Consider the following 20,844-nt stretch of genomic DNA (forward strand, 5'->3'; position numbering starts at 1 on the left):
AAGTGTAAACTGAAATGTTTCACTGCTAAACTTAGGGGGATGTTTTCAGAGGGTTTCCTCCAGTCTGTAATGAACTTTTTACAAGTAGAAAATTCCACATTGCAACTAAAATGAAAAAGTATAATTAACAGGTGCTTTTTTTCTTTCAAAACATAGGAGTTAATCCTGCTCCCTCCTGCAATGATGCTGGTGCTGAATTAAGAGCAGCATTGTGGGAACAGGAAAGCAGCATTGTTGCAGGAGGAAGTGTGATCTGGACCCACTGCGATGCTTGTAAGTGGTATTCTCCTGTCCTGGCAAGTATTCCCCAGGTGATTTGAATGAAATATGTGTGAATGAAAATATGAAAACAATCAGGATTATGTTATAAAACATATCGCTGTGAAACTTACTGGGAACGGTGCTTGTAGGCGGCGCATGTAACACCGGACAACTTTTTAAGCACTTCGCTGAAGAGAACATTGTCAATCAAATTTCACAAACAATATCAAATCAAGCTTATTTCGACGCTGTGGCTCAAACTATACCCATGGTGAGATCTGATGAACCTGCTTTGCTATAAAAGGTTGCCTGCTGTTTCATGGCTCTCAGCTGAGCTCAGACTGGTGTTTGAGACAGGCTGGTGTTTGAGACTGGCCGGTACTGACCTGTCCCGGGACGGGCCCCCTCTGCAGCGCCCCTCTTGATGGCCCCGTCGGAGGGGGTCCTGCGCAGGGACTGGCGTGGTGCGCTGGGGGCGGGGAGGTGAGTGGGGGTCAGGGACTGGCGTGGGTGCCGTTTGAAGCTCTCCAGGTGGGTGTTGACCAGCGGGTTCGCCAGGGCCCCAGGCAGGCGGTAGGCCAGCAGCTCCTCGCTGTCAGAGTGCAGCAGGGAGCGCATGGAGTTACAGTCCGAGAGTGAGGACAGGGAGGAGGGGAGTGCGGCTGGGGGGAGGGGGCTCTCCTTAGGGATCAGCTTGCGGGAGGGGGAGCTGGCGCTGCGGCGGTGGAAGAAGCCCTCCCTCTTGGACTGCCGCTCCCCCTGCCTGCTCCCCCCCAGCAGGTCCAGGCCCAGCCCTACAGCAGCCAGCACAGCCCCACAGCCCAGCAGCACCAGCTCGGACCTTCGGGCCACGGACGGGCTTCGCTTCACACTGCTGCTGCTGCTGCTGGTGATAGTGGTGGGCGTGCTGGGGGCGGAGACAGCAGGGCTGTACTCCCCACTGCCCTCGGCAACAGGCCCCTCCCCCTCCCCCTGATGGAAGGGGATGCAAAGGTAGGAGTGGCTGGGGTGGGTTGTGGGCGGGGTTGTGTTTTCCACCTCCTTGAAGAAACAGTCTTCTTCATCCTCTGCAAAAAAAAGGTAATTATAAAGCAGGTAGGATGAATCAGCTGTGAAGGACTGGTTACAACTCCATCCCATGCATTAAACAAACAGCATAGTTGTAAAGTTAGAAAAACACTTTATATATTTAATAGCATTTTGTGCAATCTTGATTTATTTACATTTTTAGCAGGGGCGTGTCTCTCATTATAACAAATAATTTCGCACACTTTGAGCTGCCAGAGCCCACACTGCACGAGATGCAATAAGTGACACATTCATGTTATTAATGGAGCAGCTATCCTCATAACAGCTCTTACCCAGTGCACATAATCTCACACTATGAGCTCTTTCAAGCTCTGTATGGGGTGAGGCGAAATCATTGTCATCTTTAGAACACCAGCTAGCAAACTAAAACAGCAAATCAACAGAGAAAGGAGACAGTCATTTCAGAAGCAACTGGGTTTTTAGGATCCCTTTGCTATAAAGGAATGAGTGAAATGCTATGCAACAGGAGTCTTATTTCCTCCCTTCAGTATTTGTGCTCAGCATACTGATACCAAGGGAATATATACATGCGGCCAGCATCAGTAAACACAAACTGAAAGTGAGTCTTTGCGCTGGCCAAGTGTGATTATTCCAGAGGTAACTGGAAGCTGCTACTAGATTATTTCATGTATGCAACTCTTTTGTATATTAAAGTCAATATTTCTTCTTTCTGTGCGGGTTTAGGAAGAGCACAAATGGGCAAGGAACTATATTAACACAATCGAGATGGGATGTGCTGTGCTTGAACTGAAACACGACACATAAAAGCTTCTAATTCAGTTGCAGTTCCATCTAGGGCTGAGGTAGAACTACTTGACTATAATGACACATTTCGCAGTAGGCTCTGTTGTCTGTTGGCTCTTGAGGAGAGGTACCCCCAGTTCTTACCCATCTCTGCGAGGCTGGGGACCCCTGGCACCGCAGGGCTGCCCCGGGGGGCTCGGCCCAGGCTGGGGGCACTGCAGGACCACTGCTTGTTCCCATCGCCCAGCACCTTCACACTTTAAAACACAGAGCAGACGAGACAGCGCGTTACACCTCGGGGCTGACTGCCGGCTTTTAAAGCTGTTCAAGCAGATTTAGATTAATTGTGTAATTATTAAAAACTTCTCCAGGTCGAAAAGATCTTTCTAGCTTTACTCCGTATGCTTTTACTTGTTCCAATTTTTGTTAACACGTGAGAATTCAGAAATTTGCTTTTACCCAAAAATTGGTTTAAGTGTCCTTCTGCCCCTCTATGACTGGTTTACCATGGGCCCTAAACGCACAAGCTGAATTTCTGAAGTGAGGTGTTTTTAGAAATGACCACTAGGTGTGTGCAACTGCGATTTCTGCCTGTTCTGAAACTGTGGCAACTGCGAGCCAGTAAATGGAAAATCTCAACAAAATCCCATTTACAGAGGGGACAGAAATTACAGCTGCAAACTTCAGAGAAATTCAGCTTTAAGAAGTGTTGAAATAGCTGGAACAGTCATCCTGTTAAATAACAATCTCAGCAGAGACAACACTAGAGAGTGACAGTGAACACACATGTGGGATTCTGAACCGAGCCTATGGGAGTAGGCATGTTCCCGGCCCCTGACTCTCACCTCTCCTCCCCGCATTGCAGCTCTCTGTGACAGAGAGGCCCCGGCCCCCAGGTCCGGCCCTTCCTCCTGTGGCCCCTCCTCTCCTCCTCGTCTCCGTCCGGCTGGAAGGCAGCGTTGCGCCCCCAGCCCTGGTTACTGTCTCCGGGGGTCACTGCAAAACAAGCATGCCAATAAAACACGAGGTCTGTCTCTGGCTCAGAACTGGCCTCCTCAATGTGTGAAAACACTGATCACACCAGACCTTTACATGCAGTAGATACATAACAGATGCAAGTATATCAATAATAAACAAGTTCACACTAGGCTCTGTTTAAATCAGGGCTAATCGAGGTTAACTTAACCAGCTTTGCACACGTTATAATAGGTTGAGAACAAAACTGGATTCAGTGTGTCAATATTATCCCTGCTTTTTTAATATAAAAATAGAAATATGTAGAAGGTCTTTATTATAAGGCAATTTCTTAGATCAATATGCCCATTTTTTAAACCAACTTACTGTGAATATAAATATGCTCTCTCATAGCTTCTAGGATGCAAACAGTGAGACACTGAAACCTTTACTGCAGTAACTGCCAGCAATGTGCAGCTTTAACTGCTGTCCTCTCTGAAACTGTGTTTCATATAGGCATGTCCCCATGAACTAACTCAAGCTGAACCATCCAACAGATCATTTCTGAAACCACGTCACATCACAAATTCAGCTTTGTTTGAGAAAGGATGATTTTCCTGGAAGAGTTAAAGCCAGGTAAATAGTGATGTATAAATAATGATCGAGAGCAGTGCTTCCCAACCTTTTTCACTACCAGTTCATCAAGGAATGTTGTCATGTTGTGCACTGAAAGTTGCTGAAGGTAAAGTTCCTGTTTCTTTTGTAGATAAATGGTGTCTCAATTTTGCTGGTTGACAAATCCTCCTGACAAATAATGCACCAGGGCTTTGGGTCGTCCTGGGATCCAGTACATGTAAATACCAGTGCTGGTCCCTGCAACACTTCTAACACAACTTACTGTACTGACTGAGTCGCCAGTCGATGTGCATATAATAAACAAACCGAAATGCGAAGACGAGGTTGGTGGGAAGCAATTCCAAAAATGAAATGATTGGACAGTGTTTCCAGAAGTAGTGTTAAGAGAATTTCCTTTTGGCATATAGTCTTGTGAGATATTAAAGGGTACATAAGGTCCTTTTTATTTTATTGTGTTACATGTTCCCATGTGTTGCTATGTTAGAACTACATTTCCCATGAGGATGGGAAATGCAGTTTTGAGAGGTCCACACAGGTACATGGGAAGTCATCTTGAGGCAGGGAATGCAATTTAAAAGTTAAAAAAAGTGGTCAAGATGTAAAAAAAAAAAAAAAAAAATTCTAAAAAAGCGGCTTTCAAGGCTATATTGGATCAAAGGGAGCTGTAATATATATAAATTTATAAACACTCCCGTAATAAAAGAAAACAGATAAAGGGGAAATGCAGACTACAACATATCTTACTATATATAATGTGGTTAAAGCTCTTTGTTGGGTTGCTTAGTGATACATATTGTATAGCACAGCGTGTGATTGTGTAGAAATGGGTTTTTGCAAGAACTGTGTAACTGAATTGGACCACCTGGAGTTTACTCGCGGACCACAGGCGTAATAAACAGTAATAATAGAGAATGCCACACAGCAGTATACCGTGTAAGAAATACAATATTCTGCAAATGCAGATAATACAAAACCATCTTTTAAGCCACATTTGAAGTATTTTGAAGTCAGGTTGCATTCGTTATTAATTCACATAACCGATACGGCAGGGGTGAACAAATCTGGTGCTTGAGGTCTGGAGTCCTCCACGTTTAATAGGACTGGAATTGTGCAGCCCTGAGGCAGTGTCTGACTGTGTCTCCCTGTCTGTGCAGTGCAGCGAGGCACTGCCTCTCCCTGTCTGTGCAGTGCAGCGAGGCACTGCCTCTCCCTGTCTGTGCAGTGCACCGAGGCACTGCCTCTCCCTGTCTGTGCAGTGCACCGAGGCACTGCCTCTCCCTGTCTGTGCAGTGCACCGAGGCACTGCCTCTCCCTGTCTGTGCAGTGCACCGAGGCACTGCCTCTCCCTGTCTGTGCAGTGCACCGAGGCACTGCCTCTCCCTGTCTGTGCAGTGCACCGAGGCACTGCCTCTCCCTGTCTGTGCAGTGCAGCGAGGCACTCACACTGGATGGCTCTCAGTCGGGGGATGATGGTGGGGCTGGCAGGGGGGCTGGAGCTGCTCCCCATCAGACTTTTCCTGCGGTCCAGCGTTGGGGAGGCCTGCACTGTGATCTTGTGCTGGAAATCTGCAGTGAGAGAGGAGAGAGGGACAAATGAGAAGAGAGAGTAGACAGAGGAGAAGGGGAGGAGAGAGAGAGAGAGGGGGGGGTTGTTTTAATATTTTTATTCACACATAAATCAGCTGAACAACACATTGCTCAAAATGTATTTTCTTTTCTCTTGAGTATAGCTGTACATGGTGCTGTACCTGAGGGCAGGCTGATCCGGTTGTTCCCGTCCCTCAGTTTAAGACGGCTGCGGCGGAACTTGCCCTTGCGGCTCTCCACGCGAGGCTTCTCCTGGTACAGCTGGTGGATGATGATGTTCAGCTCCCTCTCCAGGATATCGATCTCTCTCTCAGCCAGCTCCTGCTCGCGCCTGCGCAGCGCCTCCTCCTGGTTCTTCTGCTGCAGTGCAGCTCGGCTCAGCTCCTCCTCCCAGGAGTGCAGCTCCTGAGGAATGAGGGCGGAATCCATTATCGATCGGCACGGATTTTATTTTGATAGCCTCCATTCAACATTCATTGACAGATTATTTGCCCTGGTGCCCTACTGGGAGCCTCACATAGCCGGATACCCAGAAGCATAGGCTTTCCTTAAAGCTCTGAATTGGTTATGTTATAAGAGATTAAAATGAAATATAATCAAGAGCTGCAATAGTTTTATCAACACATACATTATATCACAATGTATAATAATATTCACATGCATGTTTTTGTGCGAGATGTAGAATTCATCCTTGTGTTGAAATATCAACCTCCAGAAAATCTAGACTGATTGTGTCTGATTGTTAATTCTCTACTCTATTTTGCTCTCATTTTAAACTTTTTTTTGCTACTGATTTTATTGTACTTTACAATTGCTCTTATCTGTTCTGTAATGTAATATTTTATAATGTGATACTTTGTACTGTGATATTTTGTAACAATTGTAAGTCGCCCTGGATAAAGTCGTCTGCTAAGAAATAAATAATAATAATAATAATAATAATAATAATAATAATAATAATAATAATAATAAATTGTACTAATTAATACAAAGCCCCATAAACAAGCCTGAAATAATGACAATATTGGATGCATTAAGAACAGTATTCATTTCCCTGATTCTTTTTAAACTGCACATGTGAAACCAGCACAGCTAATAGAAGCTGCACAGCTGGTAAGGTTTATGAAATTATTTCATTAGCTTTAACCCCTTTGAGGTCAAACATACCTTACTGATTGTGGGGAAGTGAGGCGGTGAAGCATATCAGTGTTGCACAGGCTTCAGTGTACAATGCCTCACCCAGGGGTGTCGGTGCACAGCACAACGCTAATATGCTTCCCCATCTTACTTCCCCACAATCAGGAGTCTTTTCAGAAACCATTTTGGAATAGCTAGAAAGCAAATAATGATCCACTCAGAAAAACCATGATGAGGAGCCCTCCATCACTGTTTAACAAATGACTGCAACATTGAATTGATTCGGAGAATGAAGAAATATTGAATATGAAATATATTGGCCTCCACGGTACACTTCTTACAATGTAAACAGTTAGATTACGCTTCCATATTTATGACAACAGACACATGTTTGCTAAACATGCATTTCTTTTAAAACTGGACATATGAGCTAACGGAAGTACAAACCAGTAAGATATATGGAATGGTTTCGTCAGCTACAATTACCTTAACACTTGGCTAACGTTTAAACTCTATTTCCACCCTATCAGAAGAACAGAGGATGCCCCGGGTGACAGAGCCCAGCCTCCTTACTGACAGACCTTCTCCTTGGCTCGCAGCTGCTCGAACATCTCCTCCACCTCCAGCTTCCAGTCGTCCTGCAGGGAGTGGAAGGACTCGGAGGGCATCTCGAAGAAGCCCGACTCCTCGATGGCGGTCAGCTGGTCCAGGATACTGGTGAAGGAGGGCCGGGTGTGGGGGTCTGCGTTCCAGCAGTCTGATTGAAACAAAACCACAGGAACTTCCAGAGCAAGCGAAATCACTCCTCTAAATCATATCCAACATGCATCACCATCAGCACAGCTGGGACCAGCAGGGCTTTTTCATGAAAGCATTCTTTCAAAATAAAAAAGATTTCAATTAGCTGGAAAACAAAAGTCTCTCAGGAGAAACCCTGTACATCAAAATGACCTGAGAAAGGAGAGAACACACATTTATAAATTCAGCTCTATTGACACTCATTTTTACCACCGAATACATTTCAAGCAGAGTTTGTCTGAATATTCAAATGTATGTCTGTGACAGGATGGCAGAGGACACTGGCGTTCTCAAGACTCAGAGGCAGAGTATTTTAGAAATGGGGGTTTATTTTTAATAAACCAAAACATAAATAAAACAAAGAAATGCCACACGGCAAAATAAAGGGCACAATGGCCAAAACAAAGATTTAAACAAAACAGAAATATCTTAAACTAAATATACAAAACTCAGTCATGAAAACCAGCAAACACACAGGCCCCAGCACTTCAGTGTTTCTCCTTTGTTCTCCTCCCTCTCTCCCATGCTGCTTCTTCTTCTTCTGGTTAACATATAGGGCACTGTCACAAAGACGGCCGGAGTGGGTGGCGTCAGACCAGATGCAGGAAATAAACAGACAGACTTGGAGTTTGGTGGAGCTGAGCGAATGGTTTCGCTCAGCATTTAATAAAACAGCACAGAAAATAAAAGATTTGAACAGAACACAAAACAGGACACGGCACTTGTAGCCAAAATAAACAGACAAACAAAACGAACTAACACTTAACAAACGGTGCACGGAGACAAACAAACACGGTGAGAACAAACACTTTACGTTTTATTTTGCTTTTCTTTCTCCTTCTCTCTCTCCCGTTCTCCACTCTCGAACACCCAACCCCGAGTGCTACGTGTCTCTATATATACTGTTGTGCTGGGATTCAATTACTAATTAATTATTCACTGGAATCCCAGCACGTGAATTCATTACGTGCAACCCCGTGCTCACATATTACATTTAACCAGCACGTGAAGTGATTTGTACAAATCTACACTTTTTAAATACACGTGAAACACAGACCCATTTATATCCCGTGTACCAATGACTATACACCAACATTAACACACGCAACATACAACACTTAACACACAAATGCACACAGGGGCGGGGCACATTGCCACAGGCACATTCCATCTATTATTTTAGATGATTAGCGCCCTCTATCTGTAATCCTTTGTCTGTCTGTTTTACTTTATCTTTATTTATTATAACGTCCCTTCTTTTCCTGTTTCCTTTATATATTTCGTCAGTATCCTTTCTCTATTCAGTCTCCTTTCTCTATTCAGTCTCCCTTCCTCTTTCCCTTTTCCCAGCAGGTTCTTTATATTGACTTCATATACCTCCATTTCTCTCAGCCTCCTCTCCATTTTCCTTCTCTGCTCCTCATATTTCTCACACTTTAATAAATAATGTTCTACTGTTTCTGCTACTTTACATTTTTCACACTTTCCATCTTCATGTTTCCCCAGTCTTAAAAGATGTTCATTTAAAGAACTCTGCCCGATCCTTAACCTATCCAATGCTCTTTCCTCTTTCCTTCCAAACTCTTTGTTTACCCAACTGTTGTTCACCTCTTTCTGGATATTATGATAAAACCTTCCTTTTATGCTTTCATCCCATCTCTCCTGCCATTCTTTTACTATCATTTTTTTCACATAACCTCCCATTTCCTGCGATCCCAAAGGAATCACCACATCAATTTCCTCTCTTTTTAACCCATTTTTTGCTGCCAGATCTACCATCTCGTTGCCCAGAATGCCAGAGTGACCAGGAATCCAAACTAAAATCACTTCGATCCCCATTATTGCACATTCCTTATATTGTTGCATTATTTCAAACATGATATCTCTTCTATCATTAAACTCCCCTTTTAATGCAATAAGAACACTCAGTGAATCTGAAAATATGACCGCTTTTTTAGGCTTTATTTCAGCTATTTTAACTATTGCAAATAGTATAGCTACCATTTCTGCAACAAATACAGATAAATGGTCAGATATCCTCGCTATTTTACAGATATCTAATTCTGGGATACAATATGCTATTGCCACTCTTCCTGTTTTTGGATCCTTGGATCCATCTGTATATATACATAATGCCTCCATACTCTTCTCCTCTACAAAAGTTTGACTCTTTCTTTTCAGTTCCATTTTTCCCCTCCTTTCTTCACTTGCTCACTCAATTCTATACAACAGTTTGGTTTTTCCATTATCCATCCCGGAAACACATTTATATTAACATTCTTTACCAACTTCAGATTTTCCATTCCCAATTCCTTTATCCATTTTTGCATCCAATACCCCAACGTGCCCCCATTTGTTTCCCACCTCTCCTTTTTATAATGATTAATCCACCTATCTTTCATGCTTTTTCGAGGAGGAAATTCTGGATGCATAGAGTTAGCCTTTATCCAATATTTTATACTTAACCATTTCCTCCTTAGTTCCAATGGCATCTCATTTACTAAAACCTGCATAGCATTTATTGGAGCAGATTTCATAGCTCCTATACATACACTTATTGCTTTAGCTTGCAAATTATCCAATTTTTCCATCTTACTTTTACAAATTCCCACTAGAATCTGACTTCCATTATCTATTACACTCCTAATTAACCCTCTGTATATCATCATCATACAAGTTTTATTTGCTCCCCAACTCGTCCCTGAAATACTTCTTAGAATATTCATCCTTCCTTTACATTTATCTATTTGTAACAGGGTGACGTGTTACATGTGTGGGTAGTCACTGGAAAATACTGACAGACACAGAGCATTGGTGTTGATACGCCGCTCAGGCGCGCAGATTTAATTTTAACACCGAACCGACACTAGGGTACCAGCGATGGTAGACCTAGTGTCACATTTAACAAAGCAATAAAAACAAAGAAACAAAAGCTAAAAATAAAAGTTTGCCACACAAAATGACGAGCGCTAGTCCCACTAAAAGGAACGTCCCGCTCCAGGAACCTACTACTCTACGGTAACCCTGTTTATACTGTTTTGGGATCCACCTCCCCTAAGCTGACCTATTTCTGTTGTGTTATTTCTGAAGTCCTGGCCTCCCAGCGACTCCGGGCCATTCTGACGGTCCTGGCTGGGCAATTGCCTTCACAGGCCCCGTCTTGCAGTTAAAGGGCTCCGTAGTAGTCTTTCCCGCAGAGCGGACGCTTCCCTCCTGGATGTAAACAAACTCACAGCTCTCGTCTGTACAGCAATGGCCTTGCAGCAGCCCCGAGCTGTAGCGCAGCCGCTTTTTGAGCTCTGCGCAGCATCCCCAGGCACGCCCCCCAGCCAATCCAGACCTCCCGATCACTTTAGCTCAGGACGAGCCTGCCACTCAACTGGTTGCTTAGCAACGCGTCTCCAACTGCGCGTTGCAGCTGATTTTCTACAGGCACACACTTGCGCAGGAACCAGCGACCCGGTTCCCTGTTACATATCTTCCCCCTCAGAACGGCACCACCGGTCCGTTCGATAACTCCGACTGGTTCCTCTTCCGTTTTGGGGGGGGGGGGGGGGGGGGTCAGTGGGTGGATTGCTGTCGTCCCCGGCGCCATCTCTAAAGGGACCGAGACACGGCGACAGGAGACCCGACTTGCGTGGACAGGGCGACCGGAGCGCAGGCTGGTGACCGGGCGGCTGCAGCTGCCAGCAGAGGTGAGAGCCTTGGCGACAGTGTAGCGATGTCTGGTTCACCAGGGGGAGCGAAACAGGAGTCTGGGCGAACAACCGTGCCTGCTGATGCTGCGACCTGGGACCCAGGCCCAGCGATGGGAGGTCCAGACACCAAGGTCGGGTGTCTGGGAGCACGGGTCAAGGGCTCTTACCCACAGGCGCCGGACTGTTGCCCAGGGGTGGTGGTTGGGGCTGTGGTGGAGGCAGTCTCCTCCTCACAGGCGATTAGGGCAGTAGCTCCTCCTTTAGCCCTCCGGACGGCAGTTACTCCTTTATGGAACGGCAGCTGCTCCTCTCTCGGACGTCAGCTCCTTCACTTGACCGCAACTCCTCCATCAGCTCTCCGGACGGCAGCCACTCCTTTGGCTGAGGAAGGCAGTCCTTGCCTCTCCACGTCTCCGACTCCAGTTGCTCCCTCCGCACCGCCTCCGGTGACTGCTGATCGTCAGCTGGTTCTGCCTGTGCATCCTGGTAGGCAACTGCTCTGTGCCTATCCTGCCTTGACTCAGCAGGACCAGTGACGCCCACTTCTGACACCATATGTAACAGGGTGACGTGTTACATGTGTGGGTAGTCACTGGAAAATACTGACAGACACAGAGCATTGGTGTTGATACGCCGCTCAGGCGCGCAGATTTAATTTTAACACCGAACCGACACTAGGGTACCAGCGATGGTAGACCTCGTGTCACATTTAACAAAGCAATAAAAACAAAGAAACAAAAGCTAAAAATAAAAGTTTGCCACACAAAATGACGAGCGCTAGTCCCACTAAAAGGAACGTCCCGCTCCAGGAACCTACTACTCTACGGTAACCCTGTTTATACTGTTTTGGGATCCACCTCCCCTAAGCTGACCTACTTCTGTTGTGTTATTTCTGAAGTCCTGGCCTCCCAGCGACTCCGGGCCATTCTGACGGTCCTGGCTGGGCAATTGCCTTCACAGGCCCCGTCTTGCAGTTAAAGGGCTCCGTAGTAGTCTTTCCCGCAGAGCGGACGCTTCCCTCCTGGATGTAAACAAACTCACAGCTCTCGTCTGTACAGCAATGGCCTTGCAGCAGCCCCGAGCTGTAGCGCAGCCGCTTTTTGAGCTCTGCGCAGCATCCCCAGGCACGCCCCCCAGCCAATCCAGACCTCCCGATCACTTTAGCTCAGGACGAGCCTGCCACTCAACTGGTTGCTTAGCAACGCGTCTCCAACTGCGCGTTGCAGCTGATTTTCTACAGGCACACACTTGCGCAGGAACCAGCGACCCGGTTCCCTGTTACACTATTATAGAATTTATTTGTTTTCCCCAAGTTAATTTTTTATCAAACCACACTCCCAAGTATTTAAATTCCTCCACCTCTAAGAATCTTATCTTGGTATAATAAATTTAACTTCCCCTGCTCTCTTCTTCTTCATGAAAATAATAGCACCTCTGTTTTTGTTACTGATATTTTAAAGCCCCATTTGTTTGACCATTTTTCCAGGTTATTCAATGCCTCCTGCAATTCCCTCCTAACTATTTCAATATGTTTATTCCTTTTATAAATAACCCCATCATCAGCAAACAGACCTACAGCTACTTTTGATCCTACTAAAATATCCTCAGCTAGATCATTTATCATTATATTAAATAGCAAAGGGCTAATAACACTTCCTTGAGGAGCTCCATTTTGCATCTCAAATCTTTCAGAGAACTTCCCCTTAATTTTAACTGTAAATCCTCTTTCTTTCAAAAACTCTCTGATCCACCACAAAGTCCTCCCTTGTATCCCCAATGATGCTATTTTATATATTAAACCTTCTTTCCAGACCATATCATACGCTTTCTCTATATCAATAAAAACTGCCCCGACCACCTCATTCTCACTTAATGCCTCCTTGACTTCAGTAGACAATCTTACCAACTGACCAGTCACTCTCTCTCTCCCATGCTGCAGCATGGCCAGCTTTATATTGGCCAGCTGGGCCAATTAAACAATTAATAATATAATCCCCCAATTTGGTGATTGGGATCATGTGTTTAATTGGCGGCCATTCCAGCTCTGGTCTGTAGCTCCACTCCACAGCCAGAATGGTCGCCCATCACGTGACCCCTTCCATTAAAGGGGCAGGACAACTTTGTCCTGCCACAATGTCTCAGAACCAACTCACATGTAAGTAAGTGTTGCGGTACAGAACTGAAATGTCCGACATATAAAGGGAGTGAAATATATTATACCGATATATCATACATGTTTACAATACTACCTGCAGCAGAAAGAAATCTGCAGTGTCAAATATTATATCACTATTGGCCATCTGTTTAGCATTATTTTGAGATGTGTGCATGCGTCAGCGGTTCATTGCATTTTGTCTGTGTGATTACTTGCACTATTATTTAAAATGTGAACTTTCGGTATTATAAATGAGATCTCAAAATAATGCAAAATTCAGCATGACACCGTGCTTAATACTTTAGAGGTGTCAGGGGTCGGCATTTATACACAGAGCAGCTGAAGATTCAATTACTTCCAGATTAGATAGAAAATTAACAACTCCGAAGTCTGTGCGCAGTGAAGTATAGAAATATTTTATGATATTGTGAAGCAAAGCACCACTAAGTTAAAGTAATTTATTGCTTTTCATATGTAAATATCTGTTAACTTCTGCATATGTATATATGTTTGATGTTGCAATTGTGTTATTGTATTCCTGTGTTTTGGAAGACTTCGATATTGTCGATATCAAAATATGTGCACGATATCGATATACAATTTTCATATCATTGCCCACCCCTAGTAATAAGACTCCTTTTGCATAGCAGTTTTCAATACGAGCTTGATTAGCCACAGTGTATAGGTAACAAGGTGTGTCTTATTAAACTCACAGCAAAACCAGGATTGGAACTGCTATGCAGTGGGAGTCTTATTCCCATCCCTGTTTTGCTCAGCCCCTGTGAAGTGATATTAGAAAGGTTAGACTGCACTAATGCGATCACACAGGGGCGCTCTTCCTCCAAAGTGCTTTGAAATCTATTGCTGTTATAATAGGCAGGATTCAGACCAAATCTATTAACAAAAGCCAGCCTGTGCCATTGGCACAAGAGAGGGGTCTCTTACCCTCCATGAGCCTGGCGAAGGGCTCTGGGCAGGTGGAGGGGATGGGCAGAGCCAGCTTGTTCATGGCCACGCCGTACGCCACTGCCAGTCCATCAATCCCACGGAAGGGCACCTCGCCAGTGAGCAGCTCCCACAGCAGCACTCCATAACTGGGAGAGGGAGGAGGGAGAGGAAGGTTAGAACCATCAAATCATACTGCATTCACCACTGCTCTCATATATAACTATATATATATATATATATGAGATACTGGTGCTTCCCTGTATCTCAGGATGCTGCTAAGGAAAGCCCTGCCCTTGTCAAGTTTCTTCACAGCTGAAATCAGCAGTTCTGTAGATGAGTGGTCCTCAAATCCACAAGCCTGTTACAGCAGCTAACATAACCGGGAACACTAAAGGGGAACTAAAGCCTTTGCAGTCTCTGCTTAGCTACCATTTGATACATCTGCATTTTGTTTTACATTTCGCAATGGCGTGTTTGTTTAATGTCACAAAAGAACAATGATCACGCCCTCCACCTTGTGAGAAATACACAAATGTCCCTGTGGCCAAAAAGCTCTGAGGAGCACTGCACTAGAGACATGTGCTGGTGACTGCTGGCACTATAACTGTGGAGGACTGCCATTCATTTACCACACACACACACACACACACACACACACAGATCTGATTCATTTAGCACACACACACACACACACACACACACACAGACCTGATTCATTTAGCACACACACACACACACACACAGACCTGATTCATTTAGCACACACACAGACCTGATTCATTTAGCACACACACACACACCTGATTCATATAGCACACACACACACAGACCTGATTCATTTAGCACACACACACAGACCTGATTCATTTAGCACACACACAGACCTGATTCATTTAGCACACACACACACACCTGATTCATTTAGCACACACACAGACCTGATTCATTTAGCACACACACACACACCTGATTCATTTAGCACACACACACACAGACCTGATTCATTTAGCACACACACACAGACCTGATTCATTTAGCACACACACACACACAGACCTGATTCATTTAGCACACACACACAGACCTGATTCATTTAGCACACACACACAGACCTGATTCATTTAGCACACACACACACACACAGACCTGATTCATTTAGCACACACACAGACCTGATTCATTTAGCACACACACACACACACACACACCTGATTCATTTAGCACACACACACATACACACACACAGAGCACATTCTCTTTAAGCTTCATCTTAAAGAGAATTTCTTCAGGTCTAAAATGTCACTGCTATGTTAACTTCCGTGTTATACTGTTTTAAACTTCCTTTCGACAAAGTTTACTGAACACTGTAAAGACGCACAGTGAAAGTGATGAATCTTACACGTGACTAACAGGACAGGAGTGACTTTTCAAAAGCTGTAATGTCTCAAAGCGATTCATCAAATCACTAAGCAAGTAATGACAGGCAGCGCCCCCTAGAGGTGGAAACGCAGCAGCACATTTTTCTGACAGCAAAAAAACACATCCCCTTCCATTGTAGTCCCAGATAATAATGACTAACAAGTAAACCGATGATACCATCTTGTGTACAGTTTATAGATCAGGTTTTCCACTTGGTTCTCTGTGAGTCCTATTAATATCTGGATGTAATTTTGAATTGTCTAAATTCTAAACATGGTTATAGAAGCAATACTGCACCCCAGTTGTGTCCTATTTAACACACTTATTAAAATGTCTTGTTATGGGTTCCTCAGTACTGTACAGCAGTTGCATGCACTTGAATTGCTGTTTCCACATCAGCACACTGTATGTGCAGTAACATTTAGGCTGCAGGAGTCTGCAAAATAAATCACTACCGACAGCAGTTAATCGTTTCAAAGCAGGAAGATGAAGAATCTCCACCTGTGGCCGCAGGGAGACAATGCATTAGATGTTATTAAATGTTACCCCAGAGGAAACAGGAGAGATACAGAGACTTCTGGAAGGAAAGCACACACGGATGCATTCCAGAAAATGCTTTTTAAAAACTAGGTTTAGATGTTCTTGCATGAATTGCAAGTGCATTGCTATATAGGAGAGCACAGTACAGTCACTCACGTTCCAAGGCCAGTGATACAGTTACGGAGAAATCCTGCTATTAGTTTTTTTTTGTGAACATTGCTGGACAACACTCATAATAGAGCTTAATTAGGAAAATCAGAAAATGCACCACATATTTAGACAGTAACTCAAAATGTATGCTGTCTATACCCCAGAAACCTTGAAGTCACATGACCTCAATATGGCAGTCAAATGAGGTCATAGGCAGAGGTGTAGTGCAGCCTTACGCACCGGATTCTATTTTCTATGGGCAGCAGTGGAGTCAAGCTGGAACTTGCAGAATAGGCAAGCTAAGTCACATGACTGCCAACTCCTGCACAGCTGTCTGATTCAGACAGTCAGTCTTCTATTACAAACTACTTCTTTAGAAGGCTAAAAGTACTGACGAAGACGACAGCAACAGTGCATAGACTACGACTGTGAACACAAACACAAACAAAGCCACTGATACACAAATAAAGCATTCTGACAAGATGGAGAAAGACACTTTGTGGAAATGAGATAAATGCATTACCTGTTATATGTGTTACTAGAAGTTCAGCATACAAATAAAATGTGTATAATAATTATTGTTTAAGAAAATGTATATTTTTGTGGCATTTCAGTACCTTCAGTTTAATACTGGACTTGAAGAGTATTAGTATCGAGGGGAATGTGGTCTCCTCAATCCCACCCTAATAACAGGTTCCCACAGTAAAAGCATAGCAGTGTAATAAAAGCATAGTGAAAGCATGGTGAAGCATTGGAAAGCACAGTGAGGTATTGGAAAGTATATTCAAAAACATGACAAACCATAGTAAACGAAGGTAAAGTGTGTAGTATAATCATGGGAAAACTGAAAAATGACCATGCAATTGTACCATGGGAAACTAGAAGGGTAAAACCAATTGTAGTACAACAAAGGGAGTGTGCTGGCTAGTGCCCCAGGCCTGGCTGATTGTGCACACAGCTCATCTAACAAGGTCCTTGGAACGAGAGATCCTTAATGCAGCCGTGAATAGCACAGCTCTGCTATTACTGTCTTGAGAGGGATTACAACACCAGCAGGAGTGTCTCGTCTGTATCTCTCTCTCTCTCTCTCTTTCTCTCTGTCGCTCTCTCTCTCTCTGTCTCATCTATCTGTGTCTCTCTCTCTCTGTATCTCTGTCTTGTCTTGTCTGTCTGTGTGTGTGTCTCTCTCTCTCTTTTGAATATCAGGTTCAAGGTGTGGTGTGACATTTCTGACTCGATCTTAAGAAACCTCACTTACTAATAATATTTCAAAGGTTGATTCTACCCTTTCATTTGTGTGGAGATTGTGAATTTAGCGCTCATGATGAGGTCAAATACATCACCTTTCCCTTAAAATGAACCCAGAGTTCATCTGTGGCGCCCACAACCTCAAAGCGCTCAATCAGCAAGGTAAAACTACAACAAACCAAGTCATGGAAAGAACCATCCTGTATGCTGAAGAAGACACAAGCCAAAAAGTTTGATTGTTTCCTTACAGTTTGACCTTATCTGAAGCATCATACCTTATCTATAGCATAGAACCAAGAGATTCTCAGCACAAACAGGGGACCAGCACAGTTAATAAAGCTAAGAAGAGGTAAGAGAATGGATTCTGAAGCACAGTGTTACAGACCCCCCCTATTTTTCTACCTGATCTTGATTGTTTTGATATTTTTATTCTCTCTTATGGATCTCTTGGAGAGCAATGTATTTCCCAGCTGAATGACCCACGATGTGTGAATGAAAATAGCTAAACAAATCGGCACAGCAGATAATAAAGCCGTGGCTGCAGGGTGTTCATTCAACTGCAAGCACTGAAGAAAAGGGTTCCCAGCTGTGCCCCTCTCTCCCCACCTCCACACGTCGCTGCCCTTGGAGAAGGTGGAGGAGCGGATCACCTCGGGTGCCATCCAGGCGTAGGTGCCCGCCGCGCTCATCTTGGTGGTCTTGTGCCACTCCCGCGCCAGCCCGAAATCCGTGATCTTCAGGGTCTTGTTCCCCAGGTCCTCGTTCTCTACCTTCTCCAGAATCAGGACTGAAGACCAGGGTGAGTCAGACGGAATGGGGAAACGAAGAGGGACAGGAGGGAAATGTGAACAGATGGGACGAATAAGAAGGGAGGAGTGTGAGAGACAGAAAAGGAGAGATTTGTTAATGAAGCCAGACTGTGCAATCGCAACTGAAGCCCCGAGTGAAAGTAACTGTAACGTGACTGTAATGTTAAGCAAGAGACACAGAGACATGGAGCCCTGAAACACTTTCACAGCTTTGCTACACGAGCACAGAAACAACTGGACGATTCTCTTCTAAATACTATTCAGAAAACAACATTTAAATTCTGGTGTTAACTACGGTTATAACTAATCCCTGTGTAATCAATGAATCGGGATACTATAGTTACATGATGTACTGTATCGTAATAGAGGTTTGTATCGTTTGTATTGTTATACCAAGACCAAAAGCACAACATGGCACAGTGTAGTTCATCAAATGATTCTCGAATTAAGGTGTATGTTTTATGGTTGGTATGAACATGGCCTTTAACAAAACAGTGCATTATTCAAAAATCCATTGATCTTATTCTGCATCATCAGGACCATCCCATGTATCGCGATAAATATCATATCGTAACCTGCATATAGGGACATCGGTGTATCGTTACACTCCTAGCCTTACCAGACCTGAAACAAAGTCCAGCAAAAACAACTCTCCACTTTTTCATGGCATCTCTATCTCCCCCTGCATTGCCTCATAACACTGCGATCTGCCTTGATGAGCCAGTAGAATTCAGAAATCAGACTGCTACAGTTCCCTGGTCCATTACCTCACTATAGTTACAAACCCCAAAAATATCAAAATCAATGAAACTGGCAGCAGTTAAATTGGGAGCCCACAGTGTGTAACCAGTGCGACAGAAGAGAGCATGAATCCAGGGTCATTAGAAACAGTCTCCCAAGCTTGCAGGAACAGTAGGAGGCTGCAGAAATCTCTGAACTGGATGGTTATGTATTGCGATATTGTATAGTGGCCTGCATATTATGAGAAGCATTATATTGGGACTCTTATTATGGTTAAGTATTATTTTATGACTGTACACCTGAATCTACAACAAGCTCTGTGCCTCTTAACATCCTAGTGCAGTTGCTGTTTTAAAGTATCGTACATCAAACTACCCCTCGGATGCTGCAGGTTAGATACTGTGCTGGTGGAACATGACCATGGAAAAGCCAGCTCCTAATCTGCCTGGCTCCTGTTATTGTAAAGCCTGCCCTATATTTGAGTGTGCAGCCTGCTGGAGTCATGCTGTGCACCCTACCTCCTGAGGCAGCTGCAGGGACTGAAAATGTCAGCTCTGACCCTGGATTCAAAAGAGACCATCTGTCAACATCCACACAGTGGTAGGGCTGAGGACAAAATCATACATTTCAGGAGGCTTTGTCATGTAAATCAACACAACCTGGCAAACTGGGGTTTAAAAAGACTTGCTCTAACCACTAGACCACACTGCCTCCCTCCCACCCTCCCAGTCCCTCAGCTCAACCACTAGACCACACTGCCTCCCTCCCTCCCAGTCTCTCAGCTCAACCACTAGACCACACTGCCTCCCTCCCAGTCTCTCAGCTCTAACCACTAGACCACACTGCCTTCCTCCCTCCCAGTCTCTCAGCTCTAACCACTAGACCACACTGCCTCCCTCCCTCCCTCCCTCCCTCCCTCCCAGTCCCTCAGCTCTAACCACTAGACCACACTGCCTCCCTCCCTCCCAGTCCCTCAGCTCTAACCACTAGACCACACTGCCTCCCTCCCTCCCAGTCCCTCAGCTTTAACCACTAGACCACACTGCCTCCCTCCCTCCCAGTCTCTCAGCTCTAACCACTAGACCACACTGCTTCCCTCCCTCCCAGTCCCTCAGCTCTAACCACTAGACCACACTGCCTCCCTCCCTCCCAGTCCCTCAGCTCTAACCACTAGACCACACTGCTTCCCTCCCTCCCAGTCCCTCAGCTCTAACCACTAGACCACATCACTCTCCCAATCCTACAGCTCAAACCACTTGACCACTGCCTCCTTCCCAGTCTCTCAGCTCTAATAATTAGGCCACACCTATGGTATAGTATGATATACATGAAGTTGTTCTGGACTGATGTAGGTTCCTTTAACAGCCTCAGACAGTTTCACAGATATGAAACTTCACTGTATTTATACAAAATGACCATGAGAGTGAAGAGTAACCCAGCCCAGGTGATGTAAGCAGGGAGGGCGAGCTAACTGCTAGGCAGTGCCCAGTGCAGGTTCACTGCTCAAGTGCAGGATAAAGCCTCTCTAATAGGCTTGGGGCTTTAGGAGATCCAACAGGGCCAGCCCTGCAGGCAGCATTAGCAACCCCTCCCCCCGCCCTGTACAGTGCAATGCAGGGTTATACAACAAGCTGAACGCTTTGAGAACTTCATGCAGCATCTGCTCCCAAGCCTCTTAATTAGATGACAAGTTCTTTATTTCTAGTAACTTAATTAGGTGTGTTTTTACTATGCAAAAATGATGCGCTAATGACGTCTAGAATCTGACCTAACGTGCTCTACAGGTAATTGTCCTGTCAGCACAAAATCACTTGCATTGTACCAGATGCAATATGGTTCTTATCGCTTTGCTACTAGAAAGAGCTATCCATGTGATCTGGTTTGTGGAATAATCGTAACTCGAGTTATGAAGAACTGGAATTGGTGCATT

The 20,844-nt window shown here is 44.7% G+C and overlaps 1 protein-coding gene across 1 annotated transcript in view; it reads right to left on the bottom strand.

Annotated features, from left to right (window-relative positions):
- The window catches only part of LOC117424577 (mitogen-activated protein kinase kinase kinase 9-like), a 30,645-nt gene that overhangs the window by 5,122 nt on the left and 4,679 nt on the right, over positions 1-20,844 (bottom strand). The window contains exons 3-10 of the mRNA XM_034041053.3: positions 17,971-18,151; positions 14,005-14,153; positions 6,990-7,165; positions 5,433-5,676; positions 5,128-5,250; positions 2,940-3,090; positions 2,239-2,351; positions 648-1,328 (exon numbers count right to left, since the gene is read on the bottom strand). Coding sequence (XP_033896944.3) covers positions 648-1,328; positions 2,239-2,351; positions 2,940-3,090; positions 5,128-5,250; positions 5,433-5,676; positions 6,990-7,165; positions 14,005-14,153; positions 17,971-18,151 — 1,818 coding nt within the window. The remainder of the gene's footprint in view (positions 1-647; positions 1,329-2,238; positions 2,352-2,939; positions 3,091-5,127; positions 5,251-5,432; positions 5,677-6,989; positions 7,166-14,004; positions 14,154-17,970; positions 18,152-20,844) is intronic.

The sequence above is a fragment of the Acipenser ruthenus genome, chromosome 18 (assembly GCF_902713425.1).
Source record: "Acipenser ruthenus chromosome 18, fAciRut3.2 maternal haplotype, whole genome shotgun sequence".
NCBI lineage: Eukaryota > Metazoa > Chordata > Actinopteri > Acipenseriformes > Acipenseridae > Acipenser > Acipenser ruthenus.